Source organism: Homarus americanus, unplaced genomic scaffold (assembly GCF_018991925.1).
Source record: "Homarus americanus isolate GMGI-L3 unplaced genomic scaffold, GMGI_Hamer_2.0 scaffold27231, whole genome shotgun sequence".
Taxonomy (NCBI): domain Eukaryota; kingdom Metazoa; phylum Arthropoda; class Malacostraca; order Decapoda; family Nephropidae; genus Homarus; species Homarus americanus.
Window position 1 is genome coordinate 4,269,341 of NW_024718545.1, and position 18,204 is coordinate 4,287,544.

Here is an 18,204-nt window from a genome sequence, read left to right on the forward strand (position 1 = left end):
TCTGCAGTTACTTGAATTTAGCAGTGTTGTATTGTTTTTGCTGGTCGCTGTTGACTATTGAGAACAATGTAGTGAATTTTTGGCCTTTGTTTCATGAAGGACTTGCAAACTCTTTAGTGTTGAGAAGCACCATCCAGGACCTGTTGCTCACGTCTTCTCACTGCACTTGAGATGGTTCTTTCCTATTTCACTTGGTCAGAGCATATTTTTTCGCTACATACCTTCGTTCACATCACCTTCTATCTGAGACTAACGACAACACACCCTTCTATGATCATTGTATTAAACTTTCTGATGGGTATTGGTGACCTTCAGACGGATGTATGTTTTGATTCTGACGTGACTATGACAGTTAAAGTATTTCCTCAGATCGACCGGACGCACCCAGCTTGCCCACCATCACAGACGTGTCAGGCACCTCGGTCACGCTGCGCTGGGACCCCCACTGGACGACGGTGGCTGTAGGATATCCAATTATATCGTAGAGAACTTCAGGTAAGTCGTCGCCAGAGTGATGTTTCCTTTTTCTTGTTTTGAGTTCACTGTTGTCATGACTCCTCCATTTGGGCTAACTTGATCATTCTTACACAGTATAGTATGAAGGCTCACTAAATCATATGCTCACTATATCATTCTGGCTCTTGAACTGAAGCTCGTTAGAAAGTATATCTCTTGTAATAGAGCTCACTGGATCAATGTGTGTTTCGTACTACAGCTTAATAAATCATCTTCTATGTAATAAATGTCTTACTCTTTAAATATCATATTCGTAAGAGTGTTGAATGGTTACATCTTATCATTCAACCAACAGAAACTTCAATTGTTTCTTATTATTAAACAAGTCATGGATATAAAGATGTGTATAACATATTGAGTTATTTACCACAGGTGGTTGGGATGTGTGGCTCAAGGCTGCATCCTCTCGCATCACTTGGACACAGCTCAGTGACCTCATCGTCGGCTCAGAGTATCGCTTCCGTGTCAAGGCTGAGAACGCTTATGGAGTGTCAGAACCTGGAGAAGAGTCTGACAAAATCCTCTTCGAAGAAGCTAAGAGTCCTACAGGGTACGAAAACCTTGGTACTAATGGGGGATGTTTATCCCCAACTGTGATCAGGGAAGCGCTCCTGAAAGGACTTGTGGGCACTCAGTTGATATTCAAGAGCTGTCTGCTCAATCTGGAATGATTATTGAAAGTGTGAGTCTAAAGAGCTCACAGTCTCAGTATGAGGAGCTGTTAAGGCTGCAACTTAGGAGATTAGAAACTTTTATTCTGATAATGATGATTCTGAGAACGACGATACACTAATACAGGAAGTGAGTGGAGAGGAAGACTTCAGTAGTTCAGATACAGAAACATGTATGTCTGAGCTTATGGAAGATCGATTTTTATCGAATAGGTCAGGTACACTGTCGCTAGATCAGTCCACCACCAGCCTGTTAGGACCACTTAGCCCTTATTTCATACACCCATCGCGGTTACTTGGGTCTGTTTCTTCTGGACTGAGTTAGGATTGTGAGTGGAGGATTAACTCCAGCACATTACTTAGACGATCAGGGCATTTCATCAGACAGCGATCACACAGGGACAATGAATTCTCCCTCAACGGAGTCATGTTGTACAGGAGAGAACTTTGTTGCCACAACTCATGTCTATCATTCATGGACGACGCCGAGTAACTCACCACTTACTCACAACTTACAATCCGCTGCCGAAGAGGAAGTGTTCGCAGACGATGAACGCTCCAACTAACACAGAACTTGTGAACATGGATGAAGCAGCTATGGGTCATTACTTATGGACAGGAGAAATGAGTCTCCGTAGCTGATCATGTAGAGGCGGATACATGTACAAATATGGCGGTGAACCAACAGATGAGCTTGAGTACTCCGACGTTGAGGACCCTGACGATGAAGTAAAGATAAGCAATCAGTTAGTAAGGATCGCTGCAGAAGATGGGTCACCTTCTTACCAGCGAGGATGGGGAGAGGTGAGGCAGCCATGATAGACCAAGCAGTGAGTAACGGGAGTGACAGTGGCTCAGATAATTGTGCAATAATGGACGTCTATAATGAGGAGTTACAGCAAGCCGGGTGATGAGGTCCTTCTGTAATGAGGCAGCTTCAGCTAACCTGGCTATGAGAGACGTCCAAAATGAGGGAATGCCAGCTAACCAGGTTATGAGGGCGTCCATAATGGGGAATGCCAGCTAACCAGGTTATGAGGGGTGTCTATAATGAGGGAATGCCAGCTAACCAGGTTATGAGGGGCGTCCATAATGAGGGAATGCCAGCCAACCAGGTTATGAGGGGTGTCTATAATGAGGGAATGCCAGCCAACCAGGTTATGAGGGGTGTCTATAATGAGGGAATGCCAGCTAACCAGGTTATGAGGGGCGTCTATAATGAGGGAATGCCAGCTAACCAGGTTATGAGGGGTGTCTTTAACGAGGAAACTGCAGCTAACCAGGTTATGAGGGACTTCTATAATGAGGGAACCGCAGCTAATGAGGACCTTGCAGTAGGCCAAGTAACAGGGAGTGTGAGGAACGCGACACCTACGTATGAAAAGTTTATGAGGAGTTATGAAGCTGCCGCAGCGAATCAGGGAATAAAGAATTTCAGTTGCGGAGAACCCTCAGTTCCGCAGGTAGGCAGGTATATCAGTAACGAAGGAGACGGAAGGAGTGAAGTAAGCAGGGTAGAGGACGGTAGGACTCCGGGTAGTGAGGGAGACATAGATAGTGAGATAAACAGCGTAGAGAATGAGGTAACGGCCGCAGGTGGACAGTGGACAACACGAGGCAGGATCGCAATTGCTAACCAGTTCAGAATTATCTGCGGTGGGCTAGCGAGCATGACCCATCTGGGGAACTTAAGTACAAAAAGAAGAACTAGTCACAATGAAGATGGCTCTTCTGATCGCTCGGGGAGAGTAGAGGATGATGACTCCTCGTGTAATTACTCGACTACCACACAAAATAGCAAGTCTTCAATCACGTCACTTGATACCGAGAGTTCTGAGAGAGATTTAGAGGATCAGTATAGGCAGGTGGTAAGTGATACACCTCCAGCCAATCAGAAGGGATTTTTCTCCTTAGGGGGATCTGCTGTAAATATATTACGAGGACTGAGAATGGAAAAATCAGCAGGTAACCAACAAGACGTGAGGAAGCAACAACTAATTCCTATCAGTGAACAAAATACATCTGGGGAGAAGAAGGTTGATGTTAATCATCGAGAAAATATGAACAGGAAAGGAACTGCTGTGTCTGGGGCAACACATGACGGCAATGTTGTTGAAATAAAGCCATTTAATTATTATAAAAGTGTCATTTCTCGTCACACTGCTGCGCTGAATGAAAACAAAGCTCATGCAGCAGAAATAATGGAGTATGGAGATACAGCAGATAGTCAGGGTAGTGTTAAAAACAACACGGTAATTGAAGCACACCGTCAGAGTTCATCATTGCAAAGTGAAGCTGCAGCCAACACGATTCAGGAAAGAGGTTCTCGTTCTGTAAGAAGAAAAGAAAAACCATCACGAGCTACAACTTTTGAGCGCTCGAGTGATCCAGTGTTTAATATAGGTCCAATTTCTTCCACGAGCACACAGAACTCCGAGTGTGGGGACTCAGATCACTTAACTGAGAATTCTCTTAGTATAAGTAATCAAGATTTTGATGAACTGTCATCTTGGGAGCCTAAAATCAACAAAGAAATTACAACCAGGATTGACCTTCTTGAAGATCTTGTGTATAGATGTCTGGAAAACGAAGACGTGACGATGAACACCTTGGGAGTGTCTGACAACGAGGGGTCGGCTTCTCCTTCACCCCTCGCTGTCTTGTCTCCTGTGAGCTGTGGTGCACGTGTGGACGTGAGACGTGGGGAACTGAAGGACTTGATAAGCGATCTTGGTGAGTTGGTCAGCAGTATGAATGAGAAAAGCAGAACACTCAGCGCTGAGAATGTGGCTAAGTTTTTTGAAAAGACGGCCAGTGTTGTGAGAGATCACTCACAGTCACCTGCCGTGCATCTCACAGGCGACCAGGCTGACAGCTCACGCCACAGCTCACTCCACAGCTCACGAACTCATTCTCTCAGTGAAGTTGAGTGGCTCATCGATGATTTAAATCACAGCAGCAATCCGGAAAACAAAGGAAATATCATAAAACCTTACGATCAAGTTCATATCCAGTCATCCATCTTGAATCGCATCACCTACCTGGACGATGTGATGAACCGGTGCCTGGAGAACGAGGACGTCACTCTCAACACACTCGGCTCTCCTGCGGTCTCACCACCTCCTGTACCATCAGCACAACCCAAAGAAAAACGTATCGACGCTAGTAAGATCGAGCTGAAGGATCTGATAGGTAATTTAGGGTCGATGGTGGATGATCTTGGCCAGAAGTTTAACGCCTACTTCCCAGAATAAACCTGGATCAAAAGTCCTAAATCAATTAATAGATTCACACGAAGAAGCTGTAGGTCCTCCGTCAGGGAAGTAAAAACGATGTTATATAATACTAAACACTGCCGTACTTTAAGGCTAGTGTGATAAAGCTCACTGATAAGACCTCCTGTTATATTCCCTCTAATTTCTCCTTCGTCTCCCAGGTTTATTGTCTCTCATCTCCACCATAGTGTCTCTCTTATCTCCACCATGGTGTCTCATCTCAGTTTCGTCACAGCTCCAGGGTACAACAATAATCATTCCAGGTTCAGTCAGCGTGGAGGATGTTTATACCGAGTGTTAAGTGGATGTGGCTGATGGTGAGTGATGTAGTGATATACTCTTAAGCTTTGACTGATAGATGTAACTGAAGTGAAGAATAATGTAGAATTAACAGAATATTATGATTTTAAGCTTTGTGAGGAGCTTATTTTTGTATTTAGTAGTATAGTATTGACATAGTGATATTATACTCAGAAAGTAGTGGTAGTGCTTTGATTACATGACTTAAGTGTGTTGTAGTAAATAGTGGTTAGTTGAAGCCTGTCACTCACTCACGCCTCGTTACTTATAACACCATTGGGTATAATTACTTAGAGATTTTACTACTTATGGCAGACCTTAGTGACACAGTAGAATGAATATGTAAATTACTGTACATGTTTACATAATTGATAGTACAAAATACATTCAAATTATCGATACTTTTTCTTTATAGTCAGGTTAAATTATTACCTTTTCTTAAGATACTGTAGGACACTATTTGACTTATGATTGATATAGTGAGTTATCGTTCTCCTGTCAATAGTACACACACACACACACACACACACACACACACACACACACACACACACACACACACACACACACACACACACACACACACACACACCAGCGAGGCGTGAGGGGACTGGCTAGCGGGATAAACCTTCCTGGCGGATGAGACATGTATACTGTATCAACTCGCACACATTCCTCAGTTACATCATGTCTTGCGAGGCCTCAGCTGCAGCAGACATTTATTTTGAGTTATTTTATGATTTATTTTGTTAATCATCCATTTTATTTCGTAGAGAACATGTAGAAGACATTAATGAATAAAGTAGATGTCATTATTTTAGTTATTTTTATTTGACTAATCCGTAGTACCCAAGTATGTACTCAGAAAGCTTACATTAACTGACTCACTCCAGTGTTTACATTCTCTCATCCGCCTTAACTGAGACATTTAACGGGGCCTTTTTCACAGCTCGGTATTCTTAGTGTTTGATAATAATTATTGACATCATCACAAAACTCTGAGTATTGTTGTGTTAAATATGCTTTCTGGGTATAATAAGTGAGTGCCGCCTCGCTGATACTCTGAGGTGGAGGGTGTGCGTGTGTGTCTGTGTGTGTCTGTGTGTGTGTGTGTGTGTGGCGGAGGGTGTGTGTGTGTGGTGGGAGGGTGTGTGTGTGTGTGTGTGTGGAGGAGGTGTGTGTGGCGGAGGGTGTGTGGTGGAGGTGTGTGTGTGTGGGTGAGGTGTGTGTGTGTGTGTGGTGAGGGTGTGTGTGTGTGTGTGTGTGGCGGAGGGTGTGTGTGTGTGTGTGTGGGTGAGGGTGTGTGTATGGAGGTGTGGGAGGAGGTGTGTGTGTGTGTGTGTGTGAGGGTGTGTTTTGTGTGTGTGTGGCGGAGGGTGTGTCTGTGTGTGTGTGTGTGTCTGTGTGTGTGGCGAGGGTGTGTGTGTGTGGGTGGAGGGTGTGTCTGTGTGTGTGTGTGTGTCTGTGTGCGTGGCGGAGGGTGTGTGTGTGTGTGGCGGAGGGTGTGTCTGTGTGTGTGTGTGGCGGAGGTGTGTGTGTGTATGAGGGTGTGTGTGTCTGTGTGTGTGTGTGTGAGTGTGTGTGTGTGTGTGTGTGGCGGAGGCTCTTAATTAAAGGTTGTATTAATTTAAAGGCTGTAATTTGTAACTATGTATAGAGGTTGTTAGTTATGTTAGAATATAGAAGATAGTGTGTGCACTGTGTGTTTCTGTGTGTGTACGTGGGTGATGATGAGTGTTAACAGACAATACATCAAAGACATTGTGAGAAGAACAAGTATGATTATTTCTTTTAGGGAATTATGGCTTCCAACACACCTGAGTTTTGTTCATATTTATGTTCAGGGTTTAAAGACACTGTTAACACGCACACACACACACACACACACACACACGCACACACACGCACACACACACACACACACACACACACACACACACACGCACACACACGCACACACACACACACACACACCTCGTGATAAAACCTCTTTAAGATTGAGCAAGTGAGAATTAATTACCAGATGCTGAAGGAAAGTGTAAAAGGGAAGAAGTAAGACACATGGAAGTGAAACGAGGAGTCAGTGAGGCAATGAGGAAGGTTGTTTAATATTTGGACTAAAACAACAGGAGGGTTTGGTTCAAAAGGTTTTATGGAAGGAAGTGAAACATATATATGGGTAAAGATATGAAAGTACAATGGGAAAATAATATGACTTGAGTAAATGATGATGTCACTGACTCTCTGAGTGACGGTAACTTGGATGACTTCTCTGGTAACCCTGAGTGACGACGTCTTAGACTCCCTGAGTGACGGTCTTCTCCCTGAAGGTCCTTCGAGTACGAGACCTACAAGTCCACCACCACCGTCGGCTCCTCGCTGCCCAAGGACTCTGCCATTTTGGTCAAAGGTCAGTCAGCACTGCACTATATTATACTTGTATATACTTAATTAAAGGGTTGATCTTAATATAATTTGTGAATGCCTTTATCTTAGAGGACTCGGATACTGTCAAGACATAATGGAAGTAGATGTTTGACCTCCTAAGTGACTCTCTCTCTTTATACAGGTGACAGCTCCTCCTTCGAGTATGGAGACTCTGGCGAGAGCTCAGCCGTTGGCTCCTTTGACAGTGCGGGAAGATCAAAGAACAGGGCACAACTCTTGGGTCAGGGCGCCTCAGACGAGGTTGAGTCCTCTCTTGCCAGCTCTAGTGGAGGACAGGAACCTTCCCTTGACCTTGGCAGCTCTAGCGAGAAACCGCCTTCCTTTGATTACAGTAGTTCTAGAGGGCCGTCCTTCGAGGTGCCCTCATCAGGGGAGAGAGGACCATCGTTCGAGGTTGAGTCTTCAGTAGACAGAGGATCATCCTTTGAAGTTGGATCTTCCATGGAACGTGGTGCATCTTTTGATTTAGAATATTCAAGACAGAAATATGAATCTTTCCAAACGGGAAGTTCAGTGGAACAGGAGAGTGGGTCAATGGACAGAGAAGTAGCCATCCAAGTCACGGGCTCGGACGGACGGCCCGTGAGTTACCTCCCTGTTGGAGGTTCTTATGAGCTGGCTTCGTCACTGGACCGTTGCGACCCCGCCGAGGATGATCGGTACCTGGGTATGAGCGACTACATTAGGTCCGGTGGATCTGCGGGAGGATCCCTGGACCTAAGTGGTTCAGCCGGTGAGTCAGTGGACCTTGGTGGTTCCTTAGATAGTGAGGAAGTTCCAATGCCACCGCCTCGCGTGCCCAGGAAGGGAGGCCGATCTCCTGCTGTGCCTCCTTCAGTATTGCCAGGTATGCTTACCAGCCTGAACCTACTGCATGATGCTGCACTCTTGCATGGTATTTTCAGTAAGATGATTCATACTGTAGTGAAGGCTTATATTTAAAAGAGGTGTAAGAATGTTTCATTACTTAAAACTTACTAAAACATTTTGCTAATCCTTTTTCAATTTTTAGTTTGGATTTATTTCATTGTATTACAGAGATAACTTCACTGGGCTGCTCCTGTGAGCGCCAACTAGATATTTTCTGTTTTAAAAGAACCTTAACACACTTTCTCATTTGTAGTTTATGCGTTTAATACACGAAGCAGCGATCATGGAGGGTTATGTAGATCTAGAGGCAAAATAAGGTCAGTCCTTCACTTAGTGTTGCTCCCGGGCATTCCTTCCACAGGAGCTAAACCCTCGGAAGACAGACCACCAGTCCCACCCCCGAGAAGGCGACGGTCCAGCGTGCACAGCTTCCTTCTCCACCCCTCAGCTCCTGACACCCACAACAACACCTCACACACCAAGAACGACATTTCCCTACACAGCATCAACATAGAGAACAGCACCAACAACACTAACACCAGGCCTCCCATCCACAGAAATGACACCAAACGTAACAAATCTCTTCACAACGGGAGTAACCACACCCTCCCATACAGCACTGACACTACCACCACCAACAGCCTCGTCCACGACCACAATGCGCAGGGCCAGAACAATGATCTCGGCTTCGAATTGTACGAAAAATGGGGTATTGTACCCATGCCAAGGCCCCCGTGTATAATAATGACAGTCAGACGAGCTAAACTGTAAACAAACATTCCTCTTACGTTCTTTGGACCAGAGTTGAACCAGTCACGTCCCACATGATAACGAAATCTCAAGCTTGTTCTGATGAAATTAACCAAACAAGTTAATTACTCCTGTTGTAACTGTAATAACTCAAGCTAAGTGCAAAACTTGTCATTGCATTTAACTGTTGAAAAGTTGAATATAGAGAAGAGTCAATGGTACTAATTGAGGACTAATTAAAATGCAAAATCGATCGTGCCCGGGAACAAGATGGGCCGTGATGGACTGGTCAAGACCCCCGTTGATCAACTCACTAAAGAACGTCACACTGAAGATGCCACAAACTTATGATATCTTGGAATGTTTGTGTTATGATTTTTTGTTTTTTTTTATAACTTTTTACACTTTTAGTACCTTTCAAAACTCCCTTTTTTGTGTATTTTAATTTAAGTTCTGCTGAAGACTTGATTGTGATGGCCCTGCGTGTATTATTATCATCATCATTATCCTGAGACAAATATTTAAGAAGGTGTGTTTTATTTTTCAATGTTTTCTTAATCCCTGTGTCACCCAGCCCCTTAGCATCAGCATGCCACTTAGGTTTTACCCTCACACGGCAATTTTTTCCTTCCCAATTTTAACATCGCAGAAACAAATTAAACTTGGAAAATGCGTGGCGATGTTACAAGATGGTCTTCTGTACTGTTATTTTAGCTGCAGAAAAATAAAACTCACTCGAAAAATACACCTTCATGGTAACAGTAACAGATAAGCATCTTGTCTGTTGTTGTCAGATAAGAGAGGACCTGACCGAACCTGTATGCGTTAACAGTGTCCCAAGATAGGTGAGGGGTTAGACTAATGGGCTGTAGGTCAGTCTCATACACTATGGCTCATGTTGTTGGAGCAAACTTGTTCATGGCTGTCGTAAATTGCTGTTGACCAGAGGGGGGCAGGAGGCAGCAGCACAGGAGAGAGGTGTGTAGCGCTGATGTTATGTGAAGGTTTCTCTCTCTACAGCGGTCATACTTGATAGTTTAACCCTCGTGGAAGCTGATAATATGCCGTATTTAACCAAGCTCTAAAAATCACCTCATCAAGAGTAAATTGTTAATATAATATCCAACATAATAACTGATGCACTATTTGTTAACTTCTAACTCCTGGAGCAGTTAGCATGACTCACTAAAGTATTATATAACAGATTAACTGTAGGTAAACGGAGTGTTGAATTAACCCCACAGTCATGATATCGTTAACTAAACAGACTTGGTGTAGATTACCAAACAGAGACTCTTAGTGTGTGTTGTGTTTTGGTTTGTCCTTAATGATATAATAGATGAATTTACTGTGACTTGCTGATCTGTTTAAACGTTCACACGATTTAACTTTCTTAGGAGTAGATTTAGCAGAAATTTACAATAAGTTTAGAATTATTTTTTTATTAATTTAAATACTTAAAGAACTTGGTTATTGTTTGCATTTTCTACACATAAACGTTACCAAAACGTTGGGGATTTTTCTCGGGCTTTTGGTCTGTTCTCCTTAATAACATCTCGGCTCTCTTGGCTAACAGTCAAACCACAACTATCAGACACTTTTCTGTGCAAGAGTGTCCCAGTTCTATGGTCGTGTTCATACAGGGGTTTATTATTATCTCAAGGGATCATTTCAGGAGTTCTAATATAGCACGATACTGTTTTAAGAACTTTGTGTGTGTAAAGAAGATATTTATAGTGAAGTGAAATATAAATGCCTTTTAACACACACACAAGTTGAAGACAGAGTACCAGAAGTGATCCCTTAACACAGTACACGAGAGAGCAAACGAATCACGTTGAACGACATATAGTCAGGCCTGGATTTGTTTGCTACTGTCTGTTGTTACTGATTAAGAGAGGATATTTTATGAATCTTTTCTTTGTTGTTATGTTGTGAGTGTTAGTAACGATGGTCTCCTCCTGCAGCCGGGGTGGCCGAGGAACATGACACGGTGCCCACCCCACCCCCTAGGTCTCGTCGTCCAGGCTCACGGACCTCCACTGTCTCAGAGTCCTCAGTGCTTGGTACGTCCTCCCTCACCTCTTACATTCTCTCATGCAGATTCCTTCTCCTGGAGGGTAACTTATCATAGGTTCCGACCCCCAAACGAGTGACATTTTCTCGTGTCCTTTTCTAGGAAGGAAAATTGTTTCAGGTCCTTTCTCTTACACCTCCCCCCCTTTTTACTTAAGACCCCAAGACATAGAAAGGAATGCTACTTTAGTCCCACCAAACCGAGAGAACAACCCCAAACTCAGCTCTAGTGAGGGGCAGCACATCAGTCCCCCTCCTTCCACACCAAGCTGGTGATGACACTACTGTTCACCCTCAGACCTGGCGAGGAGCAGCTGACACACTTTGGTCACTGCTGTAGCCCAAGTTTATCACCGTTTCCTTTCGTGATTGTCATTACGTATCAGATTTGTGTGTGTACAAAATTGTATTCCTCTCATGGTCTGTTGAGGTCGTAGTTCCCACCTACCTAGCCTACATCTACAGACTTACGACTTAAACTGATGTAAATAACAAAGTTTTCGTTATAAGAGTACTGAAAGTTGTTCTTTCTGATAACGTTTCTTGATTATTTATTTATATTAGATGTATATTTTTGATATTGTCATACTTTACACCATGTAGTGAACAGGTAGGCTTGGGTCACCTGTAGAAGCATTACTTGAAACAACCAGAGTCAACAACCTTTATCCTTTGATGGTGCTGCTGCTACCTGGCCATACTCACAACACTCCACTGAATGCCACACTTTCCTCCTGCTGTTCATTGTCCATTATCTAACTGCTGTGTTCTCTCCCACTTTATTGTATTGCTTCCCTTATATCTACCTTTCTATCCTTAACTTCTTCCTCCCTTTAATGACCTCCTTGGTAATACCAGATCTTCACTGACGTAACCAAACACCATTCTGCTCAATTGTGTTCTTCGCTCCAAGAAATTTGAAGTTTTTTTGACAGACCAGCACGTAACAGTATTCAACATATTAATATTCAGAGCCAGACAATCTTGTACTATTCAATATCTTTTTAAATTTTATTGTGAACTTGAACATTTTCCATATTTTCAGACATCAAACGTAGAAATTTGTAACCTTTCAACAGTCTACACAAATAAATATTTTGCTATCTGCGTCCCATCTCTCCCTTCCGCTGTGCCTTAGTAACATAACTTTTACGTTTAATCTCTCATCCCCCAGTAAAGTCCTTCTTCTGTTTATTGACGGAGTTAATGAACCATTTTCGTGTTCCCAGCAACCAATTGAAGCATGTAAGCCCTACCCTTCTTCCTCCTTCAGGAGTAGACGATGTGTCATCCTTCTGTACCCTGGGGGCGGAGGGTGGCATAGACGTAGCGCCCACCCCACCACCTAGGAGCCGCAGGTCTGGCTCTCGAGCCTCCATAGTAACGGAGTCTTCTGGCTTTGGTACGTCCCTCTACCCACACACCTACACCCACACTCCTCCACCCACACTCCTCCACCCACACTTCTCCACCCACACTCCTCCACCCACACTCCTCCACACACCTCCCACCCACACTCCACCCACCCCACACCCCTCCACCCCACCTCCACCTCACCCACACCCCCCTCCCACACTACACCCTCTACCCCACACCCCTCCCTCCACACCCTCCCACCCACACCTCCATTCACACTCCTCCACACCACACACTTCCTCCACACTCCTCCACTCCACTTCTCCACCCCTCCTCCACCCACTTCTCCACCACACTCCTCCACCCACACTTCTCCACCCACACTCCTCCACCACACACCTCCACCCACCCCTCCACACCCACCCCTCCACACTACACCCTCTACCCACCCCTCCCACTCCACCTCCACCCACACCCCTCCATTCACACTCTTCCCACCACACCCCTCCCACACTTCTCCACCCACACTCCTCCACCCACACCTCCACTCACCACACTCCTCTCCACACCCTCCACCCACACACCTCCCACCCCCCACCACACCCTCCACCACCCTACCCACACCTCACACCCCTCCACCCACACCTCCACCCCCACCCCTCCACCCACACCCCTCCATCTACCCACACCCCTCCACCCTCCACACCCCTCCACACCCTTCCACCCACACTCCATCCACACCCTCCATCCACCCACTCCACCCACACCCTCCATCCACACCCTCCACCTACACCCTCGACCTACACCCTTCCACCCACACAGCTCCATCCACACCTCCACCCACACCCCTCCATCCACACTCCTCCACCCACACTTCTCCACCCACACCTCCCCCACTCCACACCCACCTCCACTTCTCCACCCACACTCCTCCACCCACACCTCCACCCACCCTCCACCCACACCTCCCACCCACCACCCCTCCACCCACACCCCATTCCCACCTCCACCCACACCCTCCACCCAACCCACCCCACCCACCCACACCCCTCCATCCACACCCTCCACCCACACCCCTCCATCCACACCCCTCCACCCCCTCCATCCACACCCCACCACCCACCCCCACCCCTCCCCACCCACCTCACCTCCACCCACACCCCTCGACCTACACCCTTCCACACACAGCTCCATCCACCCTCCACCCACACCCCTCCATCCACACCCTCCACCCACACCCCTCCATCCATCACCCTCCATCCACCCCTCCACCCACCCCTCACACCCACCCACCTCCATCCACACCCCTCCACCCACACACCTCCTCCACCACACTCCTCCACCCACACTCACCACTTCTCCACCCACACTCCTCCACCACCCTCCACCCACCCCCCACCCACACACTCCTCCACCCACACCCCTCCACACCACACCCCTCCACCACACCCTCCCTCCACCCACACCCCTCCACCACCCTCCACACCCTCCACACCACACCCCCCACCCCACCCTCCACCTCCCACCTCCACACCACACACCCCCTCCACCCACACCCTCCACCCACACCTCCATCCACACCCTCCACCCACACCCTCCACCCACCCCCTCCACCCCCCCATCACCCACCCCCTCCATCCACACCCTCCATCCACACCCTCCACCCCACACCCTCCATCTACCCACACACCCCTCCACCTACACCCTCCACCCACACCCCTAGACTACACCCTTCCACACCTCCATCCACACCCTCCACCCACACCCTCCACCCACCACCCACACCCTCCAACACACCCTCCACCCACACTCCCTCCACCCCTCCACCCAACCCCTTCAACACCCACCCTCCATCTACCCCACACACCCCCCACCCCTCCACCTCGACCCCTCACCCTCCACCCACACAGCTCCACCCACACCTCCATCCACACTCTTCCACCCAAACACCTCCACCCACACAGCTCCACTCGCCCCTCCACCACACAGCTCCACTCACACCTCCATCCACACTCTTCCACCCAAACACCTCCACCCACACCCGTCTACCCACACAGCTCCACTCACACCTCCACCCACACTCCCCTCCACCCAAACACCTCCACCCACACCCCTCCACCCACACCCCACACCCTCCATCCACACTCTTCCACCCAAACACACCCACCCCCTCCACACCACACCCCTCCACCCAAACACCTCCACCCACACCACTCCACACCACACCCCTCCACCCACACCCCTCCACACACCGAACACCACACCGGCTTCATCAGTTAAGGCGGAGCACCAACCTAGCCTGGTGACCTGCCTATACTTTCAGGTCATCACTGTTGGATTTAGAAATATTTATATTTTTGGTGGTAGATAATTTTGTGGTGTGTATATCGATATATCTCTACTTCTCAACATGTCTGGTCATCTCTTTGAGGATATTTATATGCTCTTTTCTCAGCCCAAGAGAGATTTAGGTACTGGCAGAGGATAATATATTCATAACACAGTAATTTGACCAGAAAATCGTTGAAGAAATGTTTGCAAGACATTAAGTGGATTTTTTTTTTGTAAAACTATTTTTTTGTTTTCTATTGTAACATTGTATTAGCATTTAATTATTATTTTTTATAAGATATAAAAGTCAGATTTACCAACATAGGACTTTTGGGGTTAGGTTAGGTTAAGTTGGATTGGGTTAGCTTAGATTAGTAAAGATTGTGTCAGGTTTAGTCAGGTTAGGTTAAGTTAGATTAAATTTGGTCAGGTAATGTAAGGTTTGGTTAAGTTAGTTGAGGTTAGTTTACGTTAAGTTAGGTCTCATATTATCAAGTACTAACTGTTGTTGTCAGCAAGATGCAGCATTAGCTCTTCCCCTCAACACACTTCTGTCCACGCCGCATGACACCCAGTGTTGTCTCCTCCACCAAGCTACAGTGTGAACCCTCCCTTCTTCCTCCTCCAGGGGGTGATGATGTACCACTCTACTTTGCTTTGGGGGCGGAGGGTGGGTTGGCCCTGGCGCCCACCCCGCCACCCAGGAGCCGCCGCTCTGGCTCCAGGTCTTCCCTAGTCTCTGAGACGTCTGTACCTGGTACGTTCCGCATGTCTCCCGCCCACACGTGCTACACCCACTCTCAGACACATACACATGTTGCCCACACACACGCCACCCACCCACCCACCCACAAATACATGGCACCCACCTACCCTACACACTCACACACATATGCCAACAACCTACACACTTGCCACAACCACCTACACCTAACCCTGCCTCACACACACACACACACACACACACACACACACACACACACTTCATTTACTGTCATTCTTTCTTTCATTTGTTCTCTCGTAATAGAAAAATTGGTGCTATTATAGTAAGCGGTCTACTGAGCTGGAGTTGTGTCTACCGGGATATTTACACTGTAGTATCCATTAACCTAACCTAACCTACTGAAAGCTACCCTACCTTACTTTTATCCATACCCTACCTTACCCTATCCTACCCTACCCTATCCTATCCTACCCCACCCTACTAGAAAATACCTTACCTAATCTAATTTACTTAATCTAACCTTAACTTACCTTTCACATCCTACTCAACCTTAAAGTAGCCCACCTTACTCAAAATAAATTTACCTAAGTCCTAACCTAAGCTAGTCTAACTTAACTTTTCATTGTACCTAACCTAACCTAACCTAACCTAACCTTCCCTAACCTAACCTAACCTAACCTAACTTAACCTTCTAAGGTAAAATTCAGGTACTCAACTTCCATGATGCACCACATGTTTGGCTCTTCCCGGCCATTATTTTCACTGTGGTTTATACTCTGTTCTTTCATCCCAACACTGTGCATACTGACACACGTCCTTCCTCCCTTTCTTGGCTGATTGCCTCGAATGGGCCTTGAAACTTGGTGTGTATACAATTGTAAACAAATTTCCCTTGACATTTGTTTGCAATATCTGGCATTTATTTCTTGGTCATATTACGTGATTGGTCTATAGCTGGCGAACGTTGCTTTTTATTATAAATTATTTCTTAATATTTATATGAAAAAAATAAAGGCTCCATAATATAAAGTAAGTCTGAGTACAGTACAGTACAGAGATGTCAAAATCACAAATCGCTCTTAGTTGTGTGGCCCTCAAGTACATGATGCCAGGTATTGCTAAATCTGTTCTGGGATCATTGTCTATAGCCTGGCTCACACTAGTAAGTCATTTGCCCTTAAGTTATTTACATGCAAGTAAGTCATATACACTAGAAATTCACTTAAGTCCTTGCAAGTCACTTACATAGTATTAAGTAATTTACAGTGTGTCTTGATGCCGCAGTGTACAAACTTGCTGAAATGGGCCATTCACCCCCCCAACCTCCCTGCCACATGACCAGGTTGTTGTCCCTGTGTAAAAGACGAAGATCTAATTTCTGGTCTGCCCCCCCCCCCCTACTCTCAGTAACTCTTGTCCACGCCGCATGACACCCAGTGTTGTCTCCACCAAGCTACAGTGTGAACCCTCCCTTCTTCCTCCTCCAGGGGGTGATGATGTACCACTCTACTTTGCTTTGGGGGCGGAGGGTGGGTTGGCCCTGGCGCCCACCCCGCCACCCAGGAGCCGCCGCTCTGGCTCCAGGTCTTCCCTAGTTTCTGAGGCGTCTATACCTGGTACGTTCCACATGTCGCCCACCCACATGTGCCACCTACATACACGTGTCAACCACCACACCACAGCTACGGTCACCTAAGCTCACACACTTCCTAAGTCCAAGCACATTAGCCACCTGCTCTGTATATTCACCTTGACCTGCCATGCCCCCAGTAAGGTTGAGGATCATATTTTTACGTGATGTCTTTTGTAAGGAGCAGCACGAGATATGTTGTAGATTCTTGTTAATAACACCAGACCCTTGTTCCCTCTGTTCCTGCTGGTGGGGTGCACGTGCAGGTCTCGGCAGGTAGAGACCATCAGCAAATAAGATATTGTTTAGTGTTTTATCAACATTACAGATATATACCTGGTTATGAATCCAATACTGCTAGATGCAGGTCCCAGACAGTGGCTAATTGCCTGGAACTCTCATCTAACAAATGTGGATTCGGATTCACAGAGATTCGAACAATGAATCTTTTCCTCGTACATGTAACTGAAGCTGTATGAATCCAATAACATACATGCATACAAATTAAACTGAGATCACCTTAGATTATGTTCTCTTAGCACCAGACAAACTTTAGGTATTGAATATTAAAAAAAAAAGATTCTCTAACTTAATTCATTCTCATACCTGTTGCTAAGTTAACGTATCTAGCCAGAGTCTCTTTATAATTTAGGTATTTTTGTTATTTTATTTTTCTTCACCTTCAGTCAATTACTTATATGCCTCCTTAAATCATCACTTACAAGGATTATTCATCTTACGAACTTTTATGAATGCAGATCGTATATTCAATGTGATAGACGATAGTAATTGCATTCTTGTTGACCTGTGCACGTGTAGAGGGAGACCAAGCAACACTGTACGGTCTTATTATAACTATTTAGTGCCTGTTAGCGGACAACACTAATACTGTGTCGTGAGGAGATATGAGTAGACACAGTGCACCTTAGTGTCTCCCCGTCATCTCTCAGTTCCTAGGTAGTATCGTCAATGGTGGCTTCTGAATGTAAAGGTAATATTTTTTTTTCTAGTTTATAGTAGTAGTTGTAATTGTCTTTAAAAAAAATGGTTAGTGTTTGCAAGTATTGACCATAGATGGGTAATTGGGTATCTTTTACGTGCCCACCATATATAATAGGGTATCCTCCACATTCCCACCATACATAGGGGATCCTCCACATACCCACCATAAATAGGGGATCCTCCACATACCCACCATGAATAGGGTATCCTCCATGTGGGTCACTATAAATAATAGGGTATCCTCCACTCGCCCAC

The 18,204-nt window shown here is 45.9% G+C and overlaps 1 protein-coding gene across 1 annotated transcript in view; it reads left to right on the forward strand.

Annotated features, from left to right (window-relative positions):
• Positions 1–695: 695 nt before the first annotated feature.
• LOC121859774 (titin-like) overlaps positions 696–18,204 on the forward strand; it is a 124,299-nt gene continuing 106,790 nt past the window's right edge. The window contains exons 1-6 of the mRNA XM_042356762.1: positions 696–735; positions 889–1,066; positions 7,093–7,172; positions 7,332–8,057; positions 10,798–10,896; positions 12,180–12,308. Of these exons, the coding sequence (XP_042212696.1) occupies positions 696–735; positions 889–1,066; positions 7,093–7,172; positions 7,332–8,057; positions 10,798–10,896; positions 12,180–12,308 (1,252 nt within the window). The remainder of the gene's footprint in view (positions 736–888; positions 1,067–7,092; positions 7,173–7,331; positions 8,058–10,797; positions 10,897–12,179; positions 12,309–18,204) is intronic.